At 38.5% G+C, this 25,862-nt stretch overlaps 2 protein-coding genes across 2 annotated transcripts; both read left to right on the top strand.

The window, feature by feature from the left end:
* The first annotated feature begins 717 nt into the window (after positions 1-717).
* On the top strand, positions 718-15,454 carry LOC115579419 (sperm acrosome membrane-associated protein 4-like). The gene is made up of 3 exons (XM_030412948.1): positions 718-947; positions 12,379-12,489; positions 13,466-15,454. The coding sequence occupies exons 1-3, from the start codon at positions 896-898 to the stop codon at positions 13,690-13,692; spliced, it is 390 nt and encodes a 129-aa protein (XP_030268808.1). The 5' UTR covers positions 718-895; the 3' UTR covers positions 13,693-15,454.
* A 1,182-nt stretch (positions 15,455-16,636) lies between these two features.
* Positions 16,637-24,286, top strand: LOC115579339 (uncharacterized). The gene is made up of 6 exons (XM_030412843.1): positions 16,637-16,785; positions 17,866-17,976; positions 18,483-18,718; positions 21,213-21,330; positions 22,249-22,359; positions 23,718-24,286. The coding sequence occupies exons 1-6, from the start codon at positions 16,734-16,736 to the stop codon at positions 23,933-23,935; spliced, it is 846 nt and encodes a 281-aa protein (XP_030268703.1). The 5' UTR covers positions 16,637-16,733; the 3' UTR covers positions 23,936-24,286.
* The last annotated feature ends 1,576 nt before the right edge of the window (positions 24,287-25,862 follow it).

Consider the following 25,862-nt stretch of genomic DNA (forward strand, 5'->3'; position numbering starts at 1 on the left):
TGAATACTTCTAGTCCCCAGAAATAATGCGACACATTTTTATTTGACTTTTTATTGTTTAACCATGCACATATACCCATATCTCAATATCCCTGACCAATTCTGAATGGTGTAGGTCAAACTGAAGCGCAAAGTATCATAAAAGGTGCGTTTCATGTGCACTTTATTGTTCGGAGGAAGTATTCAAGCTACTCTAAAGTAAAAGTACAGAGGTATTACTATCGAAAAGTACATAATCAAAAGTTAAATCAATCAAGTGTCTTGAACTAGACTGCTTCTTTTCACAAGTTGGTGTATTTAATAAGTTTATTATGTGTTCTGTTGGTAAAATTTTTAAAAGCAATGACTTACTAGCTGTCAGATAGACGAAGTGGAGTGAGGAAACTTAAATATTTGTATGCAGGTAGAAGTAGCCTGTAAGTAGAAGCGCAAATAGCCAAAGGCTGCACAATGAATAGACGTCATTACTTAAATAAATGTATTTAATTATTTTCCACCATTGGCTGAAGTGGATTATGGAACATTTCAGTCATTGTAGCACCAACAAAACACTTTAAAAGCCCATAAAGGAATATACCATGAATCACTTACATTCCCCTGATGCCCAGATTTCCTACACTTTACCTCCCTGCTGATCTATCAGCTCCACCTGTGTGTCATACAGGTGGGAGACTCTGGGGAGGGGGGAGGCTGGGTGGATGTTCCCAGAAGACCTCCTCTGATTGGATAACGGTGACGTTCGGATGGGAGGTGGACGATTATAAATGCAGCGATGGCGGAAACAAACACAGTTGGTTTGTTTGATCCCGTTTATATAACGGTCCGAGTCCTCATAGGCACGAAGCTTCTTCCGCCAGAGTCCACAGTTGGTGAACTTATTCCCTCTTTTTTTCAAGATGAACAGAATGATCCTCCAGATTTTTGCAGTCGGAATCTGCTTTGCAATCGGTAAGAAAAACTAAATATTAACTTTTTTTTTTAATGCATGTTTTTATTATTATTATTTTAACGCCGTTAACTTCTGGCTAAACGCTAAAAAACAGTCTATTTATAACTGTTGCTCATATTTTAGAGAGAAGCTTTTAAATCTTTTTCCACGACTAAATCCACGTTTTTTTACACGGAGTTTGGTGTATGGCTGTTTTGCTGAGGGGTTGTTTCCGTCACACCTCAGCAGCGTCTGCAGAAATCCTGTGTGCAGAATGACTTTTTTAAAATGTGTTTATTTCAAGTTTTACATTATTAGATTAGCTTGTTGACTTTCTAGATTTTAGCATCAGCATGGAGCTCTTTATGTTTTACATGATTTAATCCAAGAAGGCTAAACTCGACGTTTTTTTTCCCCCCTCTTAAACACGTTTTGTTGGAGTCAAAACCTCATTATTTTACTTTCTCTGGGGTTTTTTTTTTTAATTAGAAGTGTGCACCATGTTTTTATACGTTTACTGGGTGTGCTCAGTGCTGAAGGGTGCAGAGCTTGGGGCTGTTGGACTGGGTGTGTTCATGCCTTTCACCAGTGGTGTGTCCACATCCTTTGAGAAGCGGGGGGCCCAAAAAAAGATGTGGTCACCCTTGTGGCAAATATGATAATTTACCCAGTGAGGGTGAGCAGTAAATTAAAAAAAAAAATAAAAGGTAGGGGTTTACCTCCACTAGCTTAGCAAAATGATACAAATGCACAATTAAACTTGCAGTGTGGTTGCGAACGCATCAGGCTATCAAAAGATGCGCTCGTTTCCTGGGTGTTGCGTGTGTTTTAGGTGACTCAGTTTACTTCCGATTAGCCTCTAGTCATATCCTGTTGAAACAGTTGCACCAGTTACCTTAAATTTAAAAAAACGAACAAAAAGCTGTTGAAATAGCTGTCTTAAACAAATACATTAAATAAATATAAGATAAATAGATAGCTAGATAAATAAACAGTTAAGTTAAGAACAGTTTCAACTTATTTCGACATTTGGGCTAGTTAGCTACAAACAGTCGAGATGGTCAGCGAGGGAAAACAAATGAACAGTTGGCTGAAAGTAATAAAAAACACTTAGCTAAATGGTTAGCTAACAGTTGAAAAAGTTATGTAGACTGAATGAGTGTTGATATAATAAACCAAGATAATGATAATGAGTTGAACAGATTGAGTAGTTGCCTAAAAGGTGAACAGTAGAAATGGTTAGCTAGATGTAGAGAACAAACCGTTGACATATGGCTGGTTAGCTAAAAGTGGGCTAATAGTCGAATAGTTGATGTAGTTAGCTAAAGGTTATGCTAAATGGACTTGCATTTCTAAAGCGTTCTTCCATTCTATGGACCGCTAAAAGCACTTTACAACACACTGACACAAAGTGTCAACTGCTCATTAGCTGAATGTAAGGGAAAAAACACTTGAAACAGTTAGCAAAGTGGTTAGCTAACAGTTTTGAATAAACACTTTTCTGCTAAAACTAGTCTTATGGACAAGTTAAAATAGTTAGCTGACAAAAACGGACACAAAGTTAACACAGCTGAAAGCAGACTAAAGAAAGAGTTGGCTAAAGACAAGTCCAACAAAATCAATCAAAACTGTCATGAATGAAGCCTGTTGGATTACTCCATTAGTCAGCTGACGGAAAATTAACTATTGGTGGTCTTTGATTCATCATATTAGTCATTTTTCGTACAAAAATGCAAAACCATCTGATTTAACCTTATCCATTGTGAGGATTCACTGGATTCACACAACAAACTAAATATTTGTGGACTGTTATTTGGACTGAAGTTTTAAGAGGGCGACTGGGACTCTGGTAATCAATAATGGGCATTTTTAACTAGTCACTGACATTGTATAGATGAGCGTTAGGACTCCAAGCAACAGATTCAACAGTACAGAATGAGTTACTGATTCACCACAGATGAAGCAGAGTCTACCCTCCTTTGCACATCCCAGGATTTACTCTAATGCTGTCATTACAGGATGGGGTGAGGCAACCTGTTTGTGGTACCAAGATGTTCCAGACGTTATTAAAAGGCTGAATCACGTCTCAACCTGCCGGCTATTGCATGAGAAATTCCTCACCTTGCAAGAGTTGAGGCTTTGCCCAAGTTTCAAATTCCACTTCTACAGAGGGTCTGTGACTCGGGGCGATGTTGAAGCCATTTGTTGTGTTATTGTGTTTTGAGGCTATTGTAGTCAGGATCCATTCAGCTCTGTTGTTTCTGTCTCCTGTTTCAAACCACACCCTTTTGAGCGGCAACTATAATCCCACCCTAGCTGCTTTTCATACTTTCAGGTGATAACTCTGACTTTAAGCCTTGGAATCCGTTACTTGAATAGTTGTTTGTGCCACTAGTGTGATTCACAAATGCAGATAATTACATGGTGAGGTTTCACATCTCCCTGTACAAGCAACCATGAGGGATGTTTGTGGGTGTGTGTGCTCTGGCGAACAGTAGATTTTAGATGGTGGTCTGGTTGGTTTTTGAAGTCAACATGTTACAGGCTACTGAGAGGTTTCCCCGAGTACCCAGCTGCTAAAATAGACAAAAATATTTTTTTTTCTCTGTACTCCAGATGTCGGTAAATTCCTTAAGTTGGGAGGAGAATGTGCAGAGAGGCTGTTGACTGAAGAACACATTTTGAGATACTTTTACCTATTGCATTTTTCTGGGTTCACCAAATAATGTATTTATTGAAACAACAGCAACAACCATTGAAACAGGCTAATTCACTGAATGTACAAGTACAATAAGATTAATAGCTGTCATATTAAGTAGAACGTTAGCAATGTTTGAGTTTACCAAGATGATAGTCAAATTAGTCAAAACAAATGTAAATACAGTTGTAAAATACACGATTGAACATTTCCCTGTTTATCGAACTTGTCCAGCTCTAACAAAAGAGGTTCTTTCTAATGAACAAACTAGCTAAGAGTAATAAGTTAAACGATTGAATAGTTGGTTTAAAGTAAATGGGGCTAGTTAGCTTAAAGTCATGGACAAATAGTTAGCCAAAGCTAATGGAACAGTTATCTCAAAGTAACAGAACAGACTTGAACCTGTTCGCTAAATGTTTAGCTAACAGTAATGAATAAACTGTTGATAAAGCTGCCTAAGATTAGCCAATAATTAGCGCAAAGTAAATGGGGCTAGTTAGTCAAAAGTAAGAGATGAACAATTGAGATGGTTAGCGTAAGGTAATAACCGTTGGCTGAAAGTATGGAAAAACTGTTGAAACTGAAAAGATGAACACTTGAAATGGGGCCAGTTAGCTACAGGTAATTGACAAGCAGCTGAAAGTAGTGGAAAAACACTTGAATAGGTTAACCGAATGGAAAGCTTACAGAAATTAATAAAAAGTTGCCTAAATGGACAAACACTTAAAATGGTTGGCTAAAAATAAGTCTAACAAACTCAATTTGCGCTTTCGTAATAAGGCTAGGCCAAGGTGATCAATCTATTAGTCGTCTTTCCCTCACAAAGATATTATAAACTATGTGAACCAATCATAAAACCAAAATTGACACCAGAATTAACTTTTTATGAAGGCAGGGAACCCAAATATAAGGTCTCTAATTTCATCATCCTTCATTCACCTCTACTAAACGTGTTTTTAATAAAATTCAGAAGGTTATAAAAATAATCTCTCTGTCATACATTTCTTCAGGCTACCCCAGCCGTCAGTCTGGCTGCTCCCATCCTTCAAGGATGTTGTCTCTGTGAGCTGTAATCCACTTTACATCCAAATGCAAACCAAGAATATTTGCACACAACAGCCGCCCCGCCCGAGTCTATTTATCTTCACCTTTAGAAGCTGTATACAGTATAACCCCTGAAGGCCGTCTTTACATATTTACCCTCTTTATACTTTACACAAACCCGTTTGCATATTCGCATCACGCCACGGCTTCACCTTTCAACTTTCCGTACGCTGTTTGTTTGGTGTTTAGGCACATGAGTCACACTGTGAGTTTGATTTTCAGCTCGTTGGTCACTGTTTTTGTTCCACACAGAGACGTGACAGTAACACAAACCCAGGTGTTTCTCTTGGTCACAGTCGGATGGATTTCTCACTGGGGTTCTGACGAAAATGTTGTCACTAGAAACAAGCGCTTGTTTGAACAAGAGAGAAACTTATTTTTAAGTCCTTTTTATGAAACAACGATGCCCTCAGGGGGGAGTCGTTGGTACTGACTTCTCTAAAAAAGCGCTGATCACAGGGAAGATACCACACCCAACACGTCACCATCAGCCACATCAGAGCTGTTGTACATCTGTGTTCACTCTGTTTCTTACTCTTCCGTTTAACAGGGTTTGTTATTTAAAACGCAGCCACTCGTGTTCTCTTTTTTTTTTAGTTCTTTTTGGTTCCTCAACATGTTCTTGCATGAGAAATTAAAGCTCTGATGCTGCAGGATCTGTAGTTGTGGCGGCTGAGCAGCAGAGGGCAGAATAAGGCTGAGTCTGCACTTTGAGGCTGATGAGTAATGCGCCACACCTCAGAGCTCAAACAGGTTTCTCTCAAAACACGGCTGGATTACCTTTTTGTTTTTTATTCACTTTTAAGCAGCTGTAGTGCTCAACTATCATCCTCAAAAGTCACGTTAGTAAAGAAACGGTGCTCGTCTCATTTATTGAAATGATTCATCGTACCGCGCCTTTACTATGAGACGTCTTGTCTACAATTTCTGTTCATTTCTTCACATTTAAGCCTGGAAATCCTCATGACTCACAGAAGGATTTGGAGGCTCGAATACATGACAGTCCTACCAAGCCAAACTGCAGTGTGACGTATAGTCAAAACGCATGATATATAAAAGGATAAAACGACAAAAAGTACAGATTGGGGTTGTAAAATGCTGCATTTTCTCCCTCACACTCACCCCAGGAAAAAGTTAAGTATCATTTTCAAGTATTACGTATTGCCGTGCTCTTTTTTTAAATAAAGTAATCAGCCTAGAAAAAGGAATAGAAATCTTTATAAATACTTTTTCTTAACTTTAGTTCCTGTAGTTTCTGCATCTCTTCCCTTGTAGGCAGTGGCGCCCCCAGGGGGGAACATGGTCACCCCTGGAAAATTGCTGGCCTCCCCACTGGCCCCCCCCAGTGCTCCCACCAATTTCCCTGACTGAGGCGCTGGCTCAATAGGGAACTGTAATTTAAATCTCCACCTGTGTGGGTGCTAATGTGCTGAAAGGTGTGCAGTCTGACGGGAAGTCAGCGCAAGAAGCAGAAGAAACAACAACATTTTTGTGTTTTTCTGAAAAGTTTGTGTGTTTCTCAAACTTGAGGTAAATGTGTTGGATGCATATTGTCTTTTTGATGAAAAAGAGTCAATGGGAATGCAATACACAGCCACAGACTGGAGCTGAATCTGAGTTGCCACAAGAAGGACCCTTTTGGTGTGCCAACCTAAGATTTTCATTGGACCTATCTGGCCCCCCCCCTATGAAAATGTTTTGGGGGCGCCACTGCTTGTAGGACAAAAAAAACCCTTACTTGAATATTTTTTTGTACTGTTTCTTTTGAGGTTTTTATGTGTTTTACTACTTTCTACTGTATCTACATGTCTGAAATAAAAAATAATATAGATATAACTTGTTACATATGATGATAAACAGATGTCTGAATGCATTACTTGAGTCCAATTTAGCTGTAGCAAATCAAGCGTATCGACTTGCCGGCTGCCTGACGGTTGGTGTCAGACATTTTTTCAGGACTTCCTGTGAGTCCGCCTCGTTGAAAGGCCGCGGCTGCTCCTCTCAGGCGTGTCCGTTTTTGTTTTGCAAGTGTAACAAGAATGTTTATTTGTTTTCACCTTTCTATTGTGAGAAGTTTATTTAATTCACGCTCAACAACTTGTAAACCACTGGAGGACATCAGGGATGTCCACATTTTGGCCCACCAGAATAAAAAAACAATGTTTTATTTTTTGGGGGCAGGTAAAAATGCCCTTTTTAAATATGTGGGTTCCTTAGTAATTAAGTGTCGTGATCTGGGGCAGAGCAAATGACTTTGAAAAATATATAAAAGGAAGGATATGGATCTTTTAAAAGCCATGTCATTTTGTGGATTCAGCATTTCTTCTTATTTAAGACGTTCATCAAGTGTGTCTTCGTCTGCGTGGAGGGTGCTGATGGTGGTGTGAGGGGACGTTGCGTAGACATGCTCCGCCGAAGATTCCAGTCATGGCAGAATTGATCTGAACTAACTGTAACTGAACAACGCGTTCCAGAAACAAGGTTTTTGACGTGCGCGCGAGAGATAAATATCACAGAGATAAATATCACACCTGTACTTTGCCGACAAATGAACCCTGCAGACATGTAGCACGACATCTATCGTGTCTTCTTATCTGTGTCTCGTTGTCGGAAGTAATTGACTGCGTTTGGCTTTTTCGCTTGAGTGATGCGCCTCTTATCCAGAACCCGTTTTTTGTTTTGTTTTTTAAGACGGTCCTGTTGTTGTGTGGAGAATCTGGCGCAATCAAACCAGCAAACCAGTGTGCTGTAGCTAAACTGTTCCCAATGCGACTGCCTCGGACTCCCCTCACCCCGCATTAACTTTTTTGCTTGCATAAATGATCCGGTAGCTTTTTGAGAATCAGGTCAGACTTGATTTCACATGCCTCCTCCCCGACAGCAGCGGGGGAAAAGGTGACAGTAACGCGTCTGTCAGCATTGCAGAGCGATGAAGTGTTGGCAGGTGTGGCAGCACAGAGTTCATGTGTCACACGTGGTCATGGTACTCTGTGATTTAACTTGTGTGCTGGTTTATAAGTCATAATTTCAGGCATATATGAAAATCCATTCATCATCTACTCACCCTCAATCTGATCATTCGTCGTCAACGAAACATTTCCTGCAGCTGCACAGTAAAAACAGCAGTGCAGTGCATAATTGTCCTAATCAACTGAATTAGATGGGGACTGAATTTTCATTTTGGGGTGAAGTTATCCTTTAAGACATGTGTTCCACAACATTATTGCAGAGAAAGTGAGTCGGATGTCGGTGCATTTTATTTTGTTTATTATTTTACACATTTCTGGATGTTTTTGTTTTTTTTAATCAGATCGAAACATTTTCTGTCTCCCAGATGAAAGCATCATTTTTATCTTGTATCTTTTAATTTAATGTATTAGAATATATGTTATTAGGAGCAATGAGACGACATGATGATTGCCAAAAGTCTCCCAAGTTGTGAGCGCCACTTGAACTCAGTTGTAACCGAAACCGGCGTGACAGGGTGTGGAGCGGCTCTGCACAAAGGTTTGGGTGTGTCAGGATTATCCCGCAAGATTGTGATTGAAATAGTGTTTTTCCACAGGATCATATGACTTCTGTTGTGTCAGTTGTTTCTGCATCTCTTGACACATTTGTTTGTTTTTATAAACATTTGTCAATTATCGTGCTGGAGTTTCGTAACTCATGGCCGCGTTTCTCAACTCTCCTCCATTTGCTAATATGTTCGTACCGCAGAGGTGACGTACGTCTAGCCAAGAATATCACCACATGTGATTCTTGAGTGTGATGTGTGGAGGGTATTGCACATAAGTGGAGGAGTTACTCAGCTGGAATAAATGTTGATCAGTGTATGAGTCAGCTCAGCAAACACGTGAACAATGCAGCAATACATCTTGTGAAGAATAATCAAATATTGGGTTGGCCGTCCCTCTGTTGGCCTGTGTGAATGTAATTTAAGATTCAATGTCAGACTTGGCGTTTGCCGTCAGCTGATTCTTGCTTCACACTGATGTCACAACATGTGATATTATTTCTGAAAGAAGATGAAATGGCATGTTGTTCTTTTTAAAGATAACGATATATATATGTATACATCTCCAGATTTTAATTTGAAACTGCATCAAATACCACTGATACCAGCCACCTTAATATGCCTGATTCTGTCATCATGGTCCATGCAGCATTCCTGGAGAAATGAATGAAAACGTTGAAAGATCTTTCAATGTTAAGGAAATTGAGAAAAAATTCCCGGATCTGCACCAGAAATTCATGGGCTCTATTCTGGGCCGGAACCCATCTTCCATACAAGTTTCGAGGAAATTTGTTGGGTAGTTTTTGTGTAATCCTGTCCACAAACCAACAAAACAAACATGTTTTCATGTGTTGCCAAAGTAAAATAACAATTATTTCTCTTTCCATGTGGCAGGAAGGGACATACTTGGCATTTAACACTGCTTAATATGATTGGAAATCGGGGCAATCTCATTTATATGTTTGGGGAGAATTTGTCCCTTACACTTTCTGACATTGTGTTAAAAAGTGTGACTCCGTCTCTACAGCTCCATCGTCAAAATAACGGCGTAGCCTGTCATCCCTCGACAGACGGATCTGATTGTGTCTACCCGTCTTTACAGCCAAACTATAATCACTCAGTCCGACATTGTCATTGTCTTTCTCAGGCTCTTATCAGTCACTGTGTTTGGATTGTCTGCCCGTCTGTTTGAGGACTATCACTCGGATCCTTACACTCAGGCATTTTAAAGCTACACCCTCACTTAGTCTGGTTTGACCAGCAGTTAACGGTAATGTCAGCAAAGTTCAGATAAGATACTAAGCAGTTTTATCTTCTGTCTGTACCACCGATGCACTAATATGTTTTACTTGCCACCTGTGTGCTTTAAAGTTTTAGTTGTTAACATTTCAAGTTTTATTTTCACACAAACAGAACAAGTTTTATTAAATAAAACTTTGGACATCTCTGGGTTAAACTAATGATTCCTAAACGTTTCTTTTGCTTGTGATTCCATTATATGAACTTGTGTCTAAATACGACCTCTCGTCACGGCGTGCAAGTCTGAGACAGGAGGGATTTTCCCTGCTCAGTATTTCGTCATTAGTCATCGCAAAGGGCCTGAGGGGGTAAATACTTGACAGTGTTGGATTGGGTAACTCCTCGGAGTGACTTATTGTACACTACAGGAGCTGAATATTGTATGAATTCTATTCATTTTTTTAATTGTCAAAACAGTTGTGCCAAGAGTTTAGAAATTCCGACAACACAGTCTTGGTCTTACAGTGATTTGGGTTTCTGCCTAAAGTGGCACTGGTTCAAATTTGAAAAAAAAAAACTGAGGTAGCATATATGAATTTTATTTAAGAGTAGGGACTCTCTTGAAAAGCATCCCAGCGTTTGGAATTTGCTCAGAGGAAACGGCTTACCTTAAAGGCACATTTGCACACTGTTAATAAACCTGCTGTGTTGCTACAAAATCCACACAAACAATCACAGCAAAGCTCAAGTACCTTTCTTTTAATGGTTTTAAATCACTGAGTGGTTCTTGAGCACACCAATAAAGAAGAACGGGGAACATTTCAGATGCTTTATTTTGTGTTTTTTATTGTGTAAAGATTACAGTGTGCAATTTTCCGTCACACCTCCAGTCCTGAGCCGCTTTGTGTAAACTGGACCGACTGGTTCCTAACAACAGTTTCACCAGAGTTCCCTCCAAGTCCTTTAGTATCTCCCCTCCCACCTAAAGGTAGAATAACAAATGAGGCTTACAGGTGCACATTTGGTCCTCCAGTGCTCCTGAGACAAATTATTTTACTATATAAGTATTTTGTATCACTTGAACTGACTCGTGTTGGAGGTTTTGAGCTTCATTTTGAAAGTTTTACAATTGTTTTTAACTGTGGGACATTTTATGTCTGTATAAACACACAGCTTGACCGTGTAAAAATGTGATATTTAGTATTATATCTCTAACATTTTGGGACCTGTTAGGGGAGGATTTAAAAAAAGGAAGCAAATCCAAGCAGCCGAGGCCAAGATATCTTTATTTTTGTTCCCAGTACAGGTCAAAAACGCTAAAACCATCTTTAAGACCCTCCTTTTCTGGCAAAAACCTGATGAGCCCAATGAGTTATGTCTGTTTCTAAGCACAAACATCCAGTGGTTTCATTACAAAAGTTTCAGATATGGGGAATGCCAAAGTCCGGCCCCTTACCACTTCCAGGCTGGTAATTTTGACCAGAATTTGAGACTGCCGTGTGGTCGGATTGTTTTCCGTGTGCTTTTGATGGACACTTTTTATTCCCAAAATCCAGAGCACAAAGGAGATGCAGGAGCTACACACAGCGTCGAAACACAAAACAAATCGCGGACGGTGGTCTGAAAGCTTCAGGAAGATCAGAGAAATGATTTCCCATCAGCAAAAATTAAAGCCTCACTCCAAAATGTGATGTGTGTGTGTGTGTGTGTGTGTGTGAACATACCTGCCTCTCTTGGATCACCTAGCATCAACACCTGTACGTTACAGCATGTATCATGCTGATATATAAGATTAAGTGTAAAATCAATGAAGTTCCTTATTATTAAGCCATGGGCATGAGTTATTTGGGCATTTGTCCCGTGGGCATTTTTTATAGCTTATTCGGTAGCTGTGTGATTTTTATTTAATGAAATTGAATCCCTGTTTTTTTTTATTTCCTGATGTGCGTCACATTTATCAACCGCCTTGATTTTGTTCATGTCGCATGTTGTGCACTCTGCGTGTGAGCTCATTCCAGTTGGACTAGTTGGTTGTAAGGCAAGCTTTTGTCAGCATGGCTTGGCCATAAACCCAGTTCCCAAAACGCAACCTAATAATTAAGTGCTACAGGGTTTCAGCAGGGTTATAGACTGCGGTCACACACAGCAGCTGGTAAATGTAACTAGTAAAATGGCTCTGGTTTGTTTTTATATAGCTGAAAATCCATAGGTTGTCTGAAGCTGCTTGATTTTGATGACGAAAAAACTGCACAAAAAGCCTTTTTATTGGAGGAACTGATGACTTAAATTGTACATTTTGAAGCATTTTCATCACAGGGTTGAAATGGGGAGTTTTTCTCTCTTGCTGGAACGATTGGATTTAATTCAACAGAAAAAAACAACTAACGGGTGAAAATATTCATAGAAAACTAATGAGCGACATTGATTATTGTGGAATAACGGTATCAAGTACACGAAGCACACAAGATAATTTAAAGTAAAGTCAAATTTAACAAATTAAATGTTTCAGAGAATTGTGTAAATTCTTGTGTGAGTTGAGTCTGAATCGGAGAACATGACATCCAGGTGATGGCAGGAGCTGGTATGACGTTGACCATTAACCTCCTCTGTATCACAGGTCAAAGGTCACCCACTTGTCTTGTCCATGATTATAGTACAGAGATCCTGTCCAAACGCCAAACTGCATCATCTAAGTGGATGGCAAACACTGAAACAGTCTCTGTTCTTGGCAAAAGCTTTAATCTCAGACGAACATGAAAAGATGTTTTACTTGAATGCAGATATTTGTCAGCATTTGTTTTAACTTCCTAATTATAGCCTGTTGCTAACCCTACTATTCTTTTCTTCTTCTTTTGTTCCCCCTGCTCCCTTCCATCCATCTCTCTTTTCTACACAGGTCAAGCTCTGCAGTGCTACAAATGCAAAATTGGCATTGGAGAGCTGTGCTTTACCAGCAAAACCACATGTGAAAGTGGAGAACAATGCTTCAGTGGTGTGGGGACAGCAGGTAAGGAGCTCAAAATCCCCCCAAAAATAAAAAAAAATCTCACTGGACGACATTCTCAGAATAAGGTTGCATTCTCAAAGTACGGCTCCAAAGCAATAAAGGGAGAAAACGTCATGCTCGTGAAAGCATCATTATCAAAATAATTTAACTGGTCGATCAACAGAAAGCTTTTTAGTCATTTAAACCAATAATTTCCAACCAGGCCTACATTTACCTGAGGGGGTTCTGACCATTACCAAATCCACCTGTCATTTAACATCACATGTTGGAATTTAAAGTTTGTGCTCACATTCTAACTAGTTTACGTAGAGGTTAAGATGGTTAGCTTAAAGAGTTGGATAAACAGTTTGTCAACTTGAAAAAGCTGTTAAAAAAGTTGGCCAAGAATAATGAAGTTAGTTAAAAACTGTTGTAATAGTTTGTTTAAAAGCTGTTTAACTAGTCAGCTACAAGCTGTTTTAAATAGTTGATTAAAAGTCATATGAATAAACAATAGTTAAGCTTTAAATAAGCAGTTGGCATAGTTTTTTTAATGTAATAATCCAGTTGCAGATGTAGATGCAAACACACTTGGGGCTTTATGCTTATATCAGGTGTTACAGATCACAGAAGTGCCTCTTTCCATTCTCAGATAGTTACTGAAGTGTTTTGAACGGGAGATTGTGATCGCTGATGTCTGTCTTCACTCACAATAGATATACTAAAGTATCCACGGGCTCTCCATGAAATTGCTGGCATAGAATAATGCTTCCAGTCTAAGTGTGACAGCTGATTGATAATATCTTGACAGTCTGCTTCCAAAATTGATTTAAAGATTTGTTGTTTGCAAAGTTAAGAAGGTCTTCAACCTTTAACAACATGCGGTGAATGAGTGCATACCACTCACTCTTACACTCTTACCCAACCAGCCATTTCAGCCCCACACAGAGAACAATAGACACTAACAGTGATTGTGTGTGTTTGTTGTCCCCCACAGTTGGCTTCGTGGATATCAAGAGTAAGGGCTGTCTAGCAGTGGCCGACTGCAACAAGACGAAAGAGGTGCAATTCCCCGGCGCCACTGCCAATTCTACCACCGCCTACTCTATGACCAAGACGTGCTGCAACACCGACCTGTGTAACGCTGCGCCCGGGCTGCCCTCCGGGCTCAGCCTGGCTCTGGCCACTGTCACCGCTCTGTTTGTGGCTAACATCCTGGTTTGAAAGAAAAACGCAGATGACATAAAGTGAATACACACATATAAAAAACACACGGGCCTTCTGTTTACTATCCTCGAGGTGTATTGCACTTTTTTAATTTCACACGTGTTCATGTCAGTTAAAGTTAAATTCCCTCTGTTCTTTGTATAATTTTTAGTTGTTATTCGGCAATTTAAAGGAGACATATATTATGCTAATTTTCAGGTTGAGTAGGTTTAGTAGGTTGACATGCTTTTTAGTGTTTACTGAAAGAAAATGCCCTCCCTCTGTCTGAAATGTTCTGTCTCTTCAAGACCTAGCCTGCTCTGATTGGTCAGCTCACACATGCCTGAGCCAGCACTGCTAACAACAACAACAACAACAGAGAAGCTGTGCTAAATCAATTTGCCAAACAAACCGCTAGGCAAAAATTATATAATTGTGTGACTTGGTGACATAGTGTGATGTCACCAAGTCACAGGTGGGGCTACTGACGAGGCGTTTCAGGAGCAGTGTTTTCTGTAGGAGAGAGCAGCTTTAGTTGATGCAGACTTTGGCCTTATTAACTTTAAAGATGTTCAACATGCACAAGAACCTATAAAACACTGAAGGACAGGAAAATGATAAAAAGCATAATATGTGTCCTTTTTAAAATGTAACACAACTGACATCAAAGATGATTTAAAAAGTCCATATCATATATTCAAATTGCCCGGCATTTAACTTTCGCCACTTGATTGAGCAGTATAAAGTTAAATTACAGGGATGTAGGTGTCACTAGCTGAATTATTTCATCGTATAGCTACAGTAAATCGCTTGTGTAGATGAATTAAAAAGATAGTACCTAAAGGAGTAGTTCGACATATTGCGAGATATGCTCATCTGCCTTTTGAGCCAAGACTTGGATGAGAGATTGGTACCACCCTTTTGTCTGTCTGACGGTTGGCGTAGCATAAAGGCTGAAAACGGAGGGAAACAGCTAGACTGGCTCTGTTTGGAGGTAAAAGGTTTGCCTGTGGCGTAAAAAGAAATTGTGTGCTTCACACAAACATTACACATCTGGTGAGCTTTAAAGATGTTGTAGGCTCAGTGTTAACCATTCAATATAGCTAGGCTAGCTGCTTCCATCTGTTTCCAGTCTTTATGCTAAGCTAACCTTATCACGCTTCATGTTATCTATACATACATGCATACATGATGAAGGGGAATGTGCGTATTTCTCATTATGCTGAACTAGCCCTTTAACTTATTGCAATTGACCCACTGTAATGTCATTTCAATTATAAATATATAAAGATTTCAAAGCTTCTATGAGCATTTCATTTATTACTGTTTGCTTTGTGTACACTTTATTAACATGTAGCTAACATGCTGTAAATTGTCTCTTGGTTTATGTCTGGTACTGTCTGGAAAAAATCTTTCTTTTGACACAGATAACTTCTACAATTCTGTGCTTAACCTGCTTCTTATTTTTGATATTTGTGACGAATCGACACTGCACATTACTCTCTAAATGTGGGCTTTGGTTTATCTCGCTAGTTGAATGTATATGCAGGGAGAAAGTAATTCAATTGATGATGTTATATTGAAATTGCAGCAATTTGAAATTTGTCAGGGTCGATCTCTTCGACAAGAATCGTTTTAAGATGAGTTACATTCCTGAAACTTACACTTTTGGCATTAGTTTCCAAAAAGAAAAAAATGTGTAGACGTGAATGTTCTTGTAAAATTGACAATGTAAACAATTTAAAGAATGCAATAAACAACCAAACTGGGGAAAATTTGACTTCTGTGTGGTGGATATTTGGATTTAGTTTCCTTCCTCATGTCTTGATGTTACTCGGCTTGTTGTCATCCTGCAGGACCGACCAGTTCTCCAGGTTTTGGTGCCCTGCAGCAGGGGCCTGGTTGTGCTACAGCTGGCATGAAGGTGCTCTCCTGATGTCGGGTTTTGGCAGCTGAACTGACATATTACGTCTTTGTGCAAATTGAAGGTTTAGAGTTGAAACCTGAGAATGGCTGCTTACAAAAATAAGAAAATCATCATGAAGGATGTTTTTCAAATGGTACTTCCTAAGTCAAATGTGATGTGGCCTGTGTGATCTGGAGAGCTGAGTGAGGTAAAAATTCAGGAGATGGTCATGAGAAAATTGTTTAAGTACAAAGCACCGTTTTTTTTAATGGTTTTATAGAACAAATGTACATGTTTTTGATGATCTCCTTATGTCACTTTTTATTGTGGTTTTCTCCAGATTTTCTCATCAGTAGAGAGATGAAATATCTAATTGTCAGAACAAATTTTAGAAACTTGCTCCGTCTGTCTCTGGCCAAATCATGGCTTGGTTAAGGTTAGGGGAAAAAAAAACACGGTTTGGCTTAAAATATATATTGTAATCGGCATAATCACGGACGGAGATGGACCGACCTTTTTTTGTAAAAATTGTCTTTTTTGAAGCCATAGAAATGTTTGGATGTCCCCTTCTGTCCTTTAGTAATATCCAGTGGTGTGGCTCGAACAGTCGGCTGTTTGGCAGCGTCGTTGGCTTGTTATAACACCCCGACCATCCCTTTTTGCTTTTGCAACAACAAGCCAATTGTTTGATTGGTAAATGTTGAGAAAATAATCATTCACGCATTTTTCAGGAAGATTTGATGCTTTTCTGTGTTATATCTGACAATAAACTGAATATTTCCTGGAGCCGCTTTTGCATTTTTAGCTTTTTTCTGAGGGTTTCAGTCAGAACAATGTAGACTGTCACTGCGAATTAACACTAAAACTTGAAAGACAGGCTGCACCTCTAGTGGTATTCAGTGAGGTCTTTCTCAGTGCATCATCATGGACATTCTTCGTCTTTCACTGGCGGATCACCTCAAGGAATGCAGACGAAGACAAAAGGCTCGTAAAAAAAAACCCCTTTTTTCCCCCTCCCATCACCTGTCGCACTGTATAAATCTCTTGCCTCCCCAAAGAAGCTCATCAGTCTACTTCACACAGCATCCGATCACCTGAGAGGATTTTTTTTTTTGTCTTAGAGCCGAAAACCAAGAACCGAACCAACAACAAGATGGGAAAGATCCTCTTTGGAATCATTGCAGCTGTTGCATCCATCATGCTGGGTAAGATTAAACAAATTGATTACTGTTTTGACAAAAAAAAGACAAAAAAAAAACAAAAAACAAAAAAACTGGCAAACTTTCTGGCGGTGGTTGATTTAAATAAGATATTTCAAAATGATTAACAGCAAAGAGACTTTTCTGACAAAGTAGGGGAAAATCTTCTCTTCTCTGTTTTGTCAAAAGCTTGGATATATGTGTGTGTATATATATTGAAGTAAAATACCAAAGATAAGAATACAAATATCACAGATAAATTCAACTTTTTAAAGCACAAATCAAGAAATTTTGTCTGCAAAAAACTGCATTCGTATGACAACATCATCCATTTCATCCCAGTTCTTCATCACATGAAGCGACTTTTTAAATTCGTTGTCAGCTCAACCTATAATGAAACATCTGAAATTCCATTAACTTCCATCGAATTGGGCTGGAAAAAAAAATAATCTTGGAAGCGTATGTCTAAAAATGTTCAGCAACTATTACCACCAGAGGAAATTGGGACATGTTTGTCTTTGATTGATTTGGGTTGAATGGACCATTTGTAAACAAAGAGTACACTGAAAAGCTACTTTAAGTCACCACTGATTTCCATCCTTTCACACCTAATATTTTCCTAACCAGTAAAGATTTAAATCGTGCGATCATCTTGGTATCTCCTGATGTGTTAAATAAAAGATTGATTGTTTATTTAAACCTGGGTGTGGTCCAACAGCGTTTAGTCACAAACATGCAACGCTGGGTGTGGTGGACCGCAAGTGCCCCAAAACAATGGTAGCTGAAAAGAAAAGAAAAGATTCTTGATGCCAAAATACATCGCTGCCATCAGTCCAGAAGTGTTTAATTTCAAAACAACATGTAGTACAAAACAATTGCTGCCGTTTAAGTAAAGTATATTACGCAGTTTTCAAGGTGTACAAATATTTGCATACAAAATGTTCATGTTGATGTCAAAATCATGAATGTTTTGAGGTCATTTTCAAACAACATTTGATGGCTACTGTGGAAATTCAGCACACACAATATGAAAAGTTGATTTTGTAAATTTTTTTATTCATGTGCATGTGTATTTGTGTGTTTCAGTGGAGTCCCTGACCTGCAACGAATGCAAGTATGGCCTATTGGGCTTCTGCCTCAGCAACAGCGAGATAACCTGCAGCACCAACACCAGCCAGTGCTCCAGTGGAAAAACAAGTAGGTCTCCTCCTGATTGCCTAAAAGCTCACACCCTTTCTATTTGAACATTACATAACAGCACAGGCATGATTCAGTTGAAAACACTCCCAAATACTGTGACACACTGTCACACACACATAGATCAACAAACCTCCTATTTACTCTTTAAATAGGCCTGCATGCTAGGCTGAAAGTAGCTGAGAGTTGTGGGGAAGCCTAAATTAAAGTACTCATTTTAAGTTTTAATGTCAGGTGAAAACGTTGGATTTCCAGACAAATGAAGAAGAAAAGGAGGGACAAAAGAAGAGAGGAAGTGAAGGGGAGAATGTTATTTTTATTAGTGACTTCATGAGCTTATCTCATGCTGAATGTAGTAAAAGGGAAAGGAGAGTGTCTTTTCAAAGCATGTTCACACACAGCAGCACAAGTAAATGTAGTCAAATTAAGTACCTGTACCTTAAAAATGTGTTTGAGTAAACGTACAAAGTCACTGTCTTCTTTCTAACACGACCATTTCTCCTCAGGCTTCCCATCAATCTCCACCTCCATCGGCTTCAACACACTGGGCTGCGCTGAGAGCACTGCGTGCAACGTTACCGCCAACGCCACCATTATCGGTGTCGCATACACGTCGGTGCTTAATTGCTGCGGGACAGACAAGTGCAACACCGTTGCGCTCAGTGGTGCCCCGTCCACCAAGATGACCCTCACTGCCGCCGTCGGTGCAGCCGTCCTGGCCTCCGTGTGGGGAAGCATGCTGTAACATGTCTCTTACTAAATCACAAAACAGCAGCAGCTGTCCCAAAATAGACTATTGGGCATTTCGAGTTTATAACAATTATTATTTATATTCTCATATGCAGTAACACACTTTATTTTCCTTAACCATAAGGTCTTGTCAGAGAGTTTTATAACAGCAAGCTATATAACAACTAAGTCGACCATTGTGGAAGTTGAACAATGGGATGTTTCAGGGAAACATTGAGTTTGTAAATCTTCCACATTGTTGTCTACCCTTTTTTTAAATTGCATTTTATATTTATCCTTTGTTGTGAAAATAAAGAAAATCTTTTACACTTATTGCCTCTGTTACCTGCTCTTGCTTTAACAACATGCATCCATCCATCCTTTAATACTTGCTTATCCTTTGAGAGTCTTAACTGACCAGGGAAAAGTAGCTGTACATAGAAAAATGTTAAAATAATGGATAGTTTGGTAAGTTTGGCAGTTTTGGTAACAGTTGATCATTTTGATTGAAGTACTCTTAACAGGCGAATTTTTATGTTTCATTTTTAACGTTTTACCTGCCCTAACCTGTTAGCAATGTTATGCTAACCAAGACATAAAGTTAGCTGTACAATTTGGCGAAAAATAGTAATAAGTGTCCCAAAATATCAACCAGCAGTGCGGGTAAAGCGATAGACGCCCCTCCAACGGTCACATAACAAACAACGTTTGGTTACAGTGTAAACAGGTAAAACCTCACTGCGAACCAACAATGGGTATCTGCTGTCACCATCGCCTGCAGTGAAATTCCAAACCCTCACCAAACTGATCCCTAAAGCATTGATAACAGAGGCTTACAAATATTTACAATTCATTAAACATTAACAATGTGAGCTGTCTTACCTTAATCTATGCAAAACTTGCCACCGCCCTCCAGTTGGCTACTTTGCGAATCTGTTGTTCAGATGTTAGCTTACGCCACATGACATTTCTATGTTGAGATACATATAAGTAATAACAATAGCCACGGTTGTTCTTTTGCTTTTAGTTTTTTACATTCATGATGTTAACATTAGGTGTTTTGTGAAGTAGGTAGCTGGATACAGTTTGTAATGATGCAGTTTCTCAAATCTTACCAATCCCAGCTTTAACCAAAAATACAACTTTTTACCATAACAACTTTTTATGTTGACATACAGACAATCCCCCACGTTTTGGTTTTGTTTTCTACCACCATATGCCACTAATGACATTGTTCAGAAACCTGTCTGTAAACAGTTTATATAGCTAATGGCAATAGATACAATATACCCCAAAAACATTTGAAATAGTTAGCCAAAAGCAATGGGCTGCTGAAATAATTAGCTAAAGGTGATGGATAAGCGGTTGCAATCGGTCAAGAAAAGCATTAGATAAGTAGAAATGGTTAGCTAAAAGAAAAAATTGATAACTGCTGGTATTGTTAGTCAAAAGTAACAGTAAATAAGTTCTTAGCTAAATGTACCAGATAGAAATAGCCAAAGGCAATCACTGAAATAGCATCAATTTTAAGATAATCATTTCAATTAGCTTAAACTTACAGTTAGTGAAATAGTTAGCTAAAACCTTTAGCAACTATTTCAGTGAAATCATTTATTCATTACATAAGGCTAAAATTAATGGATAAATGATGTAATGCATAAACATTATAAATAGTTAGCTTAAAATTAATGCTGAAATTTAAATGTATAGGCACTGGAAAAGTAAAAAAAAAAAAATAGTTAGCTAAATGCAATAGATACTGAAGTAGTTTGCTAATATTGATAGATAAATGGTTGCAATTGTAAGCTAAAAGCATTGGATAACTATTAGCCAAGAGCAATACATTATCGCTGAAACCAAAAGTAATGGAGAAATGGCTGCAGTTGTTTTTGTTTTTTTAAGCTAAAAGCATTGGATAGAAATAGTTTGCCAAAAGCAACCACTGAAAAACGTTTAACTATGACATTTAGCAAAAACTTAGCTAGTGAAACAGTTAGCCATAACTATCCCAGTTATCAAAAACATTCAGCCTACTATTTCAGTGGTTTCTTTGAGCTGACAATTTCAATAATCTATCCATTACTCAAGGCTAAAAGTAATCAGAAACAGTATAGTTAGCTAGAAGTACTGAATAAACATGGCGAAGTTAGCTAAAAGTACACTAATTGATTAATCCAGATTTAGTCAGTTCAGCCCAGCATTACATGACCAAACCAACCTAAATGTGGATGATTCAGTGGTTTATAAGTGTAAAAGTATCCTTTTATATTGGCCTAATTAAAGTGTTAAGGCCTAGCATCAGACAAGAAGGGCTAGAAGCAGCTTTTCTAAGGTCTGTACTATAATAGCTCATTTTACAGGAATATGCCTCACCCCTTACAAACATCTTTTTATCAGTACTTACTAATGCGTATGACTGATAACTCCCTGAGTATATAAGATGTTGACCATGAGTCATTGTTCCCTCAAACCTCAACCTAGAGCTTCTGAACCGGTGAGATCTTCAGAAACCTCGACGAACCAAAACTTCTGGGTGGTATATTTCACCTGTGAGTACATCTAAGAACATCACGATGAGCAGATTTCTGTGGAGCTGTGCTGCGTTATTGACGCTGTTTGTTACAGGTAGGATGTTCTTTTTATTGTATTTCGTTAGATGGAGACCATAACATTCGTGGGCGCGCCTTGTGTATTGCTTAAATGAAGGCCAGTAGGATCCTGAACATGTGAAATCATGTTCAGAAATTATTTGAAAGCTTCTCACACGTCTGAAACTCACGGGAAATTCATGACAAACATTTTATTTTCTTAATGTCCAGTATTATATTCACAATCTCAAAATCATATTGAACCCGTGTGGTCTCCGTACACTGTGTTGAAATGGGGTATGCTGCAATACAAGTGTTTTTCACACATACATGTTGTCAGAGCAGGACTGTGCTGTAATTTAGTTTATTTTAAATTTGTGATGTTATTTGAAGCAAGCAGCAGGAAAGGCCACACCGATCACATCAGCTCAACATATTTTGTGGATTCATTTGCTCAGTTTTTTGACCCAAAAACACTTTGTCTATGTTTATCTTGAAAACAAGTTGCTTTTAATGTCATGTTTTAATGTTGTGAGCAGCACAAATGATTGATAATCATGATGACGATGGTTGGAACAACAAACCTGCAGACAACTCAAAATTTGAGCAAATATAAACTGAGGCTGTCTGTATGTAGCTCAAGAATATGTACGTGTGCCATTTCTGTTGCTTGCATCAGAGTCACATCCTGGATTGAGTTCCCTTTTAAGATAATGAATCTGTAGCCAGCATTCACCTTGAAAGGTTATGAAAAAAGAAAAAAAAACACTCTGAATGTGTACTTTGTGATAACAGCATTCGCTTGTTTGACGAAGGTGGAACTTAATGCAGTCAGACATAATGTTCCTGGTGGCTCGACTTTGTTTATTTTTGTGTGTGACAAAAGGATTTATACTCTAAGATCCAAAAACATTCTTCTTTACAATTCCCTTTTTGTCGTTGTCTCCTCTCACAGCGGAGGCCCTCAGATGTTACACCTGTGACGTGAGCATCCTCGGCTCCTGCTTTGGCACAACTCCTGTAAACTGTTCAGAGCCTCAGGACACATGCTTCTCCGGAGTTCTCTGTAAGATCAACAAATGATGTCGAATGGTCTAATGATGGTTTCTCCACCTCTGAAACACTTCATGACCACAGAAGCATAAAAAGCAAGGAAATCTAACGTGTTTATTTTCATTCTGAATTAGTTTCATGGTGGAATTAATGTGATGTCTTAAACTCTCCCACTGACCAGGCTGACCTTTAATACTTTCATTTTAAACTTTTAAATTCCCAGCGTGCACCGTACACTCTGTCGGATGCTTAACGTACTCCAAATGTAATAAAACAAAAAATGTAGACAGTTCAAACGATCACAACGATCACATTTTAAGATACTTCACGATCAACATCACCAAAAACTGTCAGGAAATGTCTCAAATATCAGATTTGACGTAAGACTTTAAAAAAAAACCAATCAAACAGATGTTTAAGTAGAATCATTTATCATCACTGTATATGCATGATAAGAGTTATAATACATTTTAGGGCCAGAAAATCTCCCCTAAAGATTAGTTTTACTTTGGTCAAAAATATATTTTATTAGAATTTATTAGAATTCTCAGTGAATATTATCCCCTGAAACTGACTAAATAAATCAGTTAATGTTGTTCCTGTTGAAGAAAATAGTTGATAGATGGGAAATGATGGGGATAATGGCTGGGATAAAACAAGGATGGATAAACTTTGTGCGGCTGTCGTATTATGTATGTTTGTATCAACTAAGAATAATGTATATTGTAAATGCTTGTGTATGTTTATACATATTTAACAGTATAATTGTGCAATTTTCAAAACCTGCTCTTCATTTAAACTAAAGCAGTAGTTACATGCAAGTGCCGCAAAATGGCAGTATTCTGGCCATATTCTACAAACCACACCTTTAAGCATAGTTAAACATCTTTATGATCAATAGGTTTGAAACGACAAGTTGGTCAAACAAGTCTTTGAAAAGTTGACGGAATCCGAAAAATCCTTTGAATGGAAAAGGAACACAGGAAGTGGAAATGGATTCAGGTTTCCATCAGGAGTGCCAAACATCCGTATTATGTGTCCGTGGCCACATGTGGTTTCTGAACATCTACTATCACATATCATAACTCACACGTGAATAACTGAATGACAGATGCTTTACTGGCATATAAAGTATATTACGTTGAGCTAGAATTTAGATTATAAATGTAACAAAACAATCAGATTCAAAGAGATCAAGATCATCTCAAGAAGACTTCTGTGTAAACCTTCTTCAGGTCATCAACTTCCCTAAATTCCCAGACACAAAGTGGAGCTCACGACCTTCTGTGCTCTCAGTTTGAGATCATAATCAGCTGTGGTCATTGAAACAATCACACTAAACACACCATGTCTCATCTTTCCTGCTTCCAGCATTTACTGCCGACCGGTTGCCAATCTACGATAAAGGCTGCATAGCGGCAAATGCCTGCAAAAATGTGACGGATCAACCCATCCTGAACATTAACTACACCATCGTCAGGCACTGCTGCAACACCGATCTGTGCAACGGAGTCGCCTCCATCCAGCTGCCGCTGACTGCAGCTCTGGGAGCAGCGCTGCTTGCTCTTTGGAGCCAGTGGGTCCTTTAAAGAAGAAAGAGGAGGAAGAAAATGGGTTGCTGCACATTTTCATTTAAAATGTCATCACTTTTGTCCTTTGATTTCTTGAATATACTTAAAATAGCACTTGCAATATCCCCATGTAACGCATTAGACAAGTCAGCTGAGGTTACAGTAGTACTGTATTTACTGTATGAACTGTATAAATGAATGTATGTGCTTTTCTATGCAATTTGCATACATTTAAACACCTTGTTAATGTAAGCTAAAGGTGAGACATGTAGGCTAGATCTTGTTGTGAATCATTTTATATCCATTCAATACTAAAAGGCAACTCAATCCTAAAACTGATTATGGCTAAAATAAATTATTTAAATTGTAGTTTTGTGTGTTTATTGGGACTTTACTTTCTGATTCATATGATGAGATGGAATTCCTAGGGGACGAGGCAGGGACATGATGGATATTAAACAAAATAAGCATTTTGGCATTTTGATGAATTTCTAAAGTTTCGCTGTCTTGCCGAGAGTAAGATGAGAAGATTCATACTGCTCTAATGTTTGTATGGTAGAAAATGAAGCGACTGCCAGTAGCTCGTAGCTTAGCATAAAGACTGTAAACAAGGGGAAATAGATAGTTTTCTACGGAGCCCATAAATAGACATTGAGGAAAAAGAAAACATATACGCTTCTCATGCACACTGTAACCTTTCTGATGCGAACAAAAAACATTCTCGCCAGCAGCCAGTTAGCTTAGCTTAGCATGAAATGCGAAAACCAAAAAACAACGAAAAACTGTAAAAAAATAAAAATAAAATACAAACAAGATATATTCATTAGTGATCTTTAGAGGTTCTGGTAGATAACTTGTGTTCCTATGGACAGAGCCAAGCTAGCTGTGTCCCTCTGCTAAGCTAATCAGCTGCTGCCTGTAGCTTCATCTTTAGCCTCACCTATAAAAAATGTGAGTGGTATCAATTTCGAACTCTTGGAAAGAAATTGAATATGTTTCCCAAAACATTGGACTATTCTTCTAAAAAAAAACATGATCTATAGCAGGCATTAGGTGTTTTCAGTTCTTTTATATTGACCTCACAGTTTAAAATTCAAAGACAAGTTTAATTAATGTTACCTCTGTTTCAATTCTATCCTATATGTGGTCCTTTGAATTTATTTTTGTATTCTTTCTGCTTGTTACTTTTGTAATAGTTTCCATGATCATATGCCATTATCATCATCATACCCTCAAGTAAAGGGAGTGTCTCCTCTTTGTCACCAAAGAGTCCCAGTATCTGTTGTATAATGACTCTATTATTGACTGAAGCTGTGGTTTCTGTTGAAATCCAAAGCTTTTGAAAATGATTATGATGTTTCTGTACAATAAGTCAGGAGTTCACAAGGGTTCAAACACACACAAGCACGTATGTGTACTAACACAGTAATGAGATCATCATCATCATCTCCTTTCACCTATTGTTTGGTGTTTTAATAGAACTACTTCACTCTTCAAACAAACCTCTGTTTAGTCTGTTTTTAGAGAATATCCCAGCGGTTGACAAATGAAAATCCATGTCCACATTATTCTATCCTGAGTGACCGATCAAAGCCCCTAATGGCACATCGTTGATATAAAAGCAGATCCCCAGAAACTGATGAAGCTCACTGGAAACCCACTACAGACACTCGCTGTTGGATCGTTGAGCATCTCTTTGACCGCCTCTGCCACTTTTGAGATCTTCTTATTTGCGCTGATAATTTTTACATCTGTAAAAAAGTGAGATGAAGTTCATCTGGGTCTTTGCAGCATTGATGGCAATGTTTGTTACAGGTGAGAGCGTCGAACAAGATGCATTTTTGTGTTGATAACGGAACATTATTTCCAATCAACATGATCAGCGGTAATAACTTTGAATCATGTCTTTTTAGATCTCAATGACGTAGTTAAAATGTGTTGATAC

Source organism: Sparus aurata, chromosome 3, assembly GCF_900880675.1.
Source record: "Sparus aurata chromosome 3, fSpaAur1.1, whole genome shotgun sequence".
NCBI classification, from domain to species: domain Eukaryota; kingdom Metazoa; phylum Chordata; class Actinopteri; order Spariformes; family Sparidae; genus Sparus; species Sparus aurata.